Raw genomic sequence first — 5,802 nt, forward strand, 5'->3', positions numbered from 1 at the left:
GGAGGCGCTAGTTGAGCCACTGAATGGAGTGGCGGAGGGTAGAGTTAAAAACAAGTAGGCTGAGTGGTGATTGGCAGCGGCTGAGCATATCAGAGCAGAGGAATGCGGTGAGGGATGTGGAGGTGAACCAGCAGGGGGCGTGTTCCATGCCAAAACTCTAACTTTAGCTTCACTAGATTTAGTCAGAAAAAATGTGACAAAAATATTACATGCAGTCTGCATGTTGTGAATCTTGTGTGGTTATTGTATTGGTTTAGCAGTTAAAGGTGCATGTACGTAACATCTCGTACGTAACATCTGATTTTCAATATATATATATATATATATATATATATATTTTTTTTAAATAAGCAGAAGGCATCATGGAGAAATGATGATTGAAGTGTTGCCGGGCCGAAGGGAAATGGCGCAAGTCAAAGCTCCAGGTTCAAAAAGAGATTTACAGAGAGAAGTTGTACAGGTACAACCTCATTTTTACAAATTCAATTTTTCTGAAATAATTGGAAGCTGCAGTAACAACTTGCGTGTCCTGTTTGCCACAGTAAACAGATTAACAAACCCTCCAGCTCAGCTGCCGTTAGAACTCCTTTCCACATCCAAGTGTAATGAGTTTGCATTATTCTTTAATGACAAAGTTCAGGGTATCAAAAATGCTACAAATCCCATAATACAAAAAAAAAGACCCTAAAACCACCTAGACACTTGTGAGCAAACTCACTTTGCACCTGTAACTAACAAAACTGTCAAACTGACAAACCGTCACCAGTCCACCAGAGTTCATCTACATGCTGCCTCGATGTGTTACCCACCAGATTTCTAAAGTCTGTGCTGAACAGTTTGTTACCTCATCACAGCACTGAGACTGCTCTTGTCAAGGTGACAAATGACATCCGCCTGAACACTGACACGGGCAAAGTCTTAATTCTGTCAGATCTGAGTGCTGCTTTTGACACTGTCGATCATGGGATCCTCTTACAGAGACTAGAGGACTAGGTGAGCATCACTGGCACTGCCCTAAACTGGCTAAGGTCCTATCTGGAAGAGATAAGAAAGAAGTACTTCGTTGAAATTGGTAACTGTGTCTCAGACATGCCCTTAACATGTGGAGTGTCCCAAGGGTCGATCCTGGGACCCCTTCTGTTCAACCTCTACATGCTGCCGTTAGGTCAGTTGATACGCAGTGAAAATGTGTCCTATCACAATGATGCAGACGACACTCAGATCTATGTTTCACTGTCGGCAGGTGACTATGGACCAGTGGCTTCACTCTGTCACTGCATCCAACAGATCAGTTTGTGGAGGCAAAACAACTTTCTCCAGCTGAACTCAGACAAGACTGAAATCATCATCTTTGGCCGACAGAAACAAAGAGAAAGTGTTAGCGTCACCTCCAGAGTCTCGCTCTAAAACCTACAAACCAAATTGGAAATCTGAGGGTAATAATGGACTCAAGACTGCCATGTCAAATAACATCAGCAGCTTTTATTATCTAAAAAAACATTGCCAAAATCCAAATTATAGTATATATATATATATATATATATATATATATATATATATATATATATATATATATATATATATATATATATATATATATATATATATATATATATATATATATATATATATATGTGTGTGTGTGTGTGTGTGTGTGTGTGTGTGTTCTGCAGGGGGTGAGACTCATGGTCCAGCATAGATGTGAGTTTAGCCAGGACCCTTCGGTCCCACACCTCCTGCACTGCGTCCAGAGCACAGCCCTTTAGAAGACCAGTTCAACCTCTCTATCATTTTGAAGTTAATACTTTGAAATACGTTGAAATTCTCTTCTTGGGAGGGAGGATGATGACTCTAGTTTCTATTTAGCAAAACATTTGGTATTACTATTTTCAGATTAATAATATTTTTGGTATTGGTATTATTTTATAGCTATCTATTAACATATTGTTAGAACATTGAAACAAGTTAAGTTAGAAAAGTCAGCTTCCTTTAGTTGTAGTACCAGATGTTTATACCGACAGAAACTTATGTTTTGGAATTATTACAGAGAACTAAATGCTTTTAGCCAGTTACTACAACAAGGCATGTTGTAAGTAAGCAATGACAATCCTGAATCTTTGTCAGTAAAACAGTCTTAACGGAAATATTGTCCGCATATATTTTATTGATAGTCAAAGTTGCTGTTAGAATCCAAAATAGGGTGTACTGTTGCATCTACTGAGGTGGCCACAGCTGAAAGGCCCTTCACTCCTTGTGTAGAGAGGACTAGTCGTATTTCAGGACTCACAATTTCAATCAGGCTGTAGAAAAAGATTAAGATGCAAGAGTAATTCTCGATCTGCGGATCAAGTCTAGGAACTCAGAGTAGGCCCACCTGGCGAAACCTCCTGATGATATGTGTTTACAGTTTCACTTGAGACTCCTCGTCTTTGTATCCTAACAGCCCTGTAATGGGCTATTAAAATCCTATTGTAAACTATCTTTCGCTCTCTTATCACTGAATATCTTGATTAGCATCAGTATGGCCAGGGATTCTTCCGCCCCATGGCTTCAAAACACTATTATACACAACTGGTAGGTTTAACCTTAAACCTCCATTTCTGTACAACAAAACTGGTCCTTAACTCCTCTTTCAAACCATCTCTTCTCCTGCTTAGAATCTTCACCTCTCTGTCTTCAAAAGAGTGTTTTTTGGCTTTTAAGATCCACTCTGTGGGCCTGATAAAGCATAGTCTTACCTTTGTACCGCACCACTCTTTACAACTTTCTTCACTTCATTGGATAGATTACATTACATTGCTCGGTTTTTGTGTAGGAATCTTGTCCTTAGGGTGAACCACTATTTGTCTTAAAACTGTTGCCAGGTTTAAAATAAAGAGGAATTTTGTGTTGTCTAAATTTTTTTTTGCAGTTTTTCCCAACAGTCCCAAAACATTAACATAAGGGATAGATACACCTTTTCTTCTTAGTTCTGTTTACCTTTTGTCCCTTTTGTTCTGCTTTTTGGTTATCTTCCCTTTTTATGAGCCCAAGCTGGGTATCCACAGACTGATAGCCCATTACAGAGCTGTTAGGATACAAATAAGAGTAGTCTCACGTGAAACTGTAAGCAACATTTATCAGGAGATATTTATCCTACTCAGAGTAGGATACATATCGGAGTTCTCAGACTAGATCCGCAGATTGAGAATGGCTCTTGAAAGAGGGAGGCTGCCCACAAGTCCGAAGGTTCGGTAGTCCGAAACTGTGAGCCTGCGCAGCGGCCTCTCCTCGCGGCTTGTGCGCCAGTTAGGGGCCGTCTCTAAAGTACGTGAAGTGCTATCTTAAAAATTATCAAACAAAAAAACCCAGAAAAAGTAAAGGTGAGTGATACCTAGGGACTCAAACTACTATTATAACTTAGCGTTGACTATCTAGGTTGGCTAACTTTGGAGCTATTGAAAAGAATCCCTGATTTTTAAAGAAAAATATTCCTTAAAAATCTACAAAAGGTTACTTTTTGACCCAAAAGGACTATGGCACCTAGGATTAGCTACTTGGATTCATGCTCAATGTTTTTTTTAGTATAAATATATTTGATATTTTTTAAGATAACACATTTTTAAACAAAGACTTGTGCAATCGTAATTTAGAGACGGTCCCTAACTGGCGCACCAAGCGGCACTTCAGCGCATAGCTCTTCGCAGCGTGCAAGCGAACCTTTGGACTAGCAAACCTTCGGACTTGTGGAGGGTTCCCTGAATGAGAGTCGAAATGTCTTGTTTTTCTAAAAACAGTGTCCAAATGACGACTGAATCTTATTCTACACCGACTTCAATTCATCAGCCATTTGGAAGTTTCTGTCCAGATTAACATCAGTTTTATGGTTCCCCTCTTCCTCTTCATTCTTCTTCGGTGAGCTCGGGCCAGGACCATCACCAATGTTTGGAGGGTAATGATTCTAAATAAACAATATTATATATATCATCAAGTAAGAATACATTGGTAAAAAATACACAAGACCAATACAATAAATGTAAAAAGCTTATTTCAATAGAACCTACCCAGTTGTAGCTTATTGGTGGAAAGGGTGCATTCAGACCGTTTGGCATGTCCATCAGAGGTATATGCTGAAAAGCTTTCAGAGGGCAAATGACAATATAAGGATACATGTATATGAACGCAAATAGTAACTTTTTGATGTAATTCAGTTTTAGGTTGTACTGTATTTCTTACATTGGGAGTAGTACTGCTCATTTTGAGGCTGTATTCCTGTAAAATTTGGGACTCCATAGTTGATACCATATGTCACACCTTGCTGGAGGGCAGAAGATAGCCCTGCAGAGTAGGGATATCCTAAAGATGGCGCAATGGGCCCCTGTACCAGGTGACGTGATCGGTCTGGGGTTCCAGTGTCGGGTGTTAGTAGCTTCCTGTGGGTGTATGGATGAGACGACAGATTACCTGCTCTACCTATAAAACAAAAGAAGAACTTTCAGGTTTGGACATTTGTCAGTGGTCCCCTCAAACCCTTCCATTTCTATAAGCAACAATTACCCTTCATCACACGTTTCTGTGATTTTCTTTGAGGTCGACACTTAACATCCATACCACGATCCATCTTGGCCTTATTATTTACCGTTAATCTCTTTAAATGGATTAGCAGTGCAGGATTATCACGCCTGAAGTTTGAGTTGAAGTAGTGATGAATGGGGTCAATAGAAACTGTGCTGGCCGGGGGTTCTGCTTTCCTGAAGCCATAAAGGTTGAGCTGGCGCACAAAGCTGGAAAATTGTGTAGTTTTGAAATAGGAAAAGTTGCCTTCATCATCTTTGCAACAGTGAGACAGGACGAACTTCTCAAAAAGCGCCTGGTAAATAACAATGAACTCGCCAGTGTTGTCCCAGCAGATGGCAATGTTGGCTGGATCGTTCACCATACACCATAGTTTGGCAGGGAAGTGATTGGGATTAATTGATTCTGGGAGATAACAATCAGCTTCGGTCATCTTTGCAATATAAATCTGAAAGAAAATCAAGCAAAACAAAGCAAACAATTAGGCCTGGTTCTATTGCCTATGAGATGAATAAAATAGACATTTGAAGACATCCAAAGAACTGCACTGATTTCTGTAAATTATCTGCGTTTTTGTGATATAGCGATGTACAGTTGATGTAGGATTACGTTCTCAAATAAAATAATATTCACTTATCTGCAGTTTATTTACAGGTATTCACAACTGTTGTAAAAGTAACTTATAGTAAACAACTCACCTTATTTGTCTCCTTAACCCTGTAGAAGTCAAGATCCTGACCGTTCACACACAGAAGAGAATTAGAATTAGAATTAGATTGAATGTCTATGGCCTTCTTCTGTTACTTAATTGGCGGTTGGCAGCTTTCATTCTTCTTCTTCTTCTTAGGTGTTTTATGGCCTTTGGAATCCAAGTGTTACATTACCGCCACCTACTGCAGTTGTACGTCTTAGACTTTGGACGTTGGAAGATGGACAATGGACGTTAGATTTAACGATTCTTCACGATAACTGAGCAAACAAGACAGAAGTCTAAAGAATTGGAAGCTTTTATTGGGACTGACTGCGTAAAGCATGGCCATGACGATGATGCTGCACAAGCTTTGTGATGTCACACAGCACTAAGGCGGAATGTTTTTTTCTTTTTTTCTCCCTCTTTTTCTCTCTCTTCTTTGTTTTTTTTTAATGGCAGTTGATATTGAAATGTTACATTACCGCCTCCCACTATAGTCCTACGTCTAGACTCTCTAGACTTTCAACTTTCTTCTTCTTCTTTAGTTGTTGTTTTCT

General features: G+C 39.4%; 1 protein-coding gene across 1 annotated transcript; it reads right to left on the minus strand.

Annotated features, from left to right (window-relative positions):
* Positions 1-3,802: 3,802 nt before the first annotated feature.
* Positions 3,803-5,307, minus strand: LOC140364345 (heat shock factor protein 5-like). The gene is made up of 5 exons (XM_072450440.1): positions 5,249-5,307; positions 4,537-5,002; positions 4,216-4,452; positions 3,996-4,117; positions 3,803-3,940 (listed from the first exon to the last, which is right to left on the minus strand). The coding sequence occupies exons 2-5, from the start codon at positions 4,985-4,987 to the stop codon at positions 3,803-3,805; spliced, it is 948 nt and encodes a 315-aa protein (XP_072306541.1). The 5' UTR covers positions 4,988-5,002; positions 5,249-5,307.
* Between the last annotated feature and the right edge of the window lie 495 nt (positions 5,308-5,802).

Source organism: Eucyclogobius newberryi, unplaced genomic scaffold, assembly GCF_026437365.1.
Source record: "Eucyclogobius newberryi isolate DKJ021-1_F unplaced genomic scaffold, fEucNew1.0.hap1 SCAF_18, whole genome shotgun sequence".
Classification (NCBI taxonomy): Eukaryota; Metazoa; Chordata; class Actinopteri; order Gobiiformes; family Gobiidae; genus Eucyclogobius; species Eucyclogobius newberryi.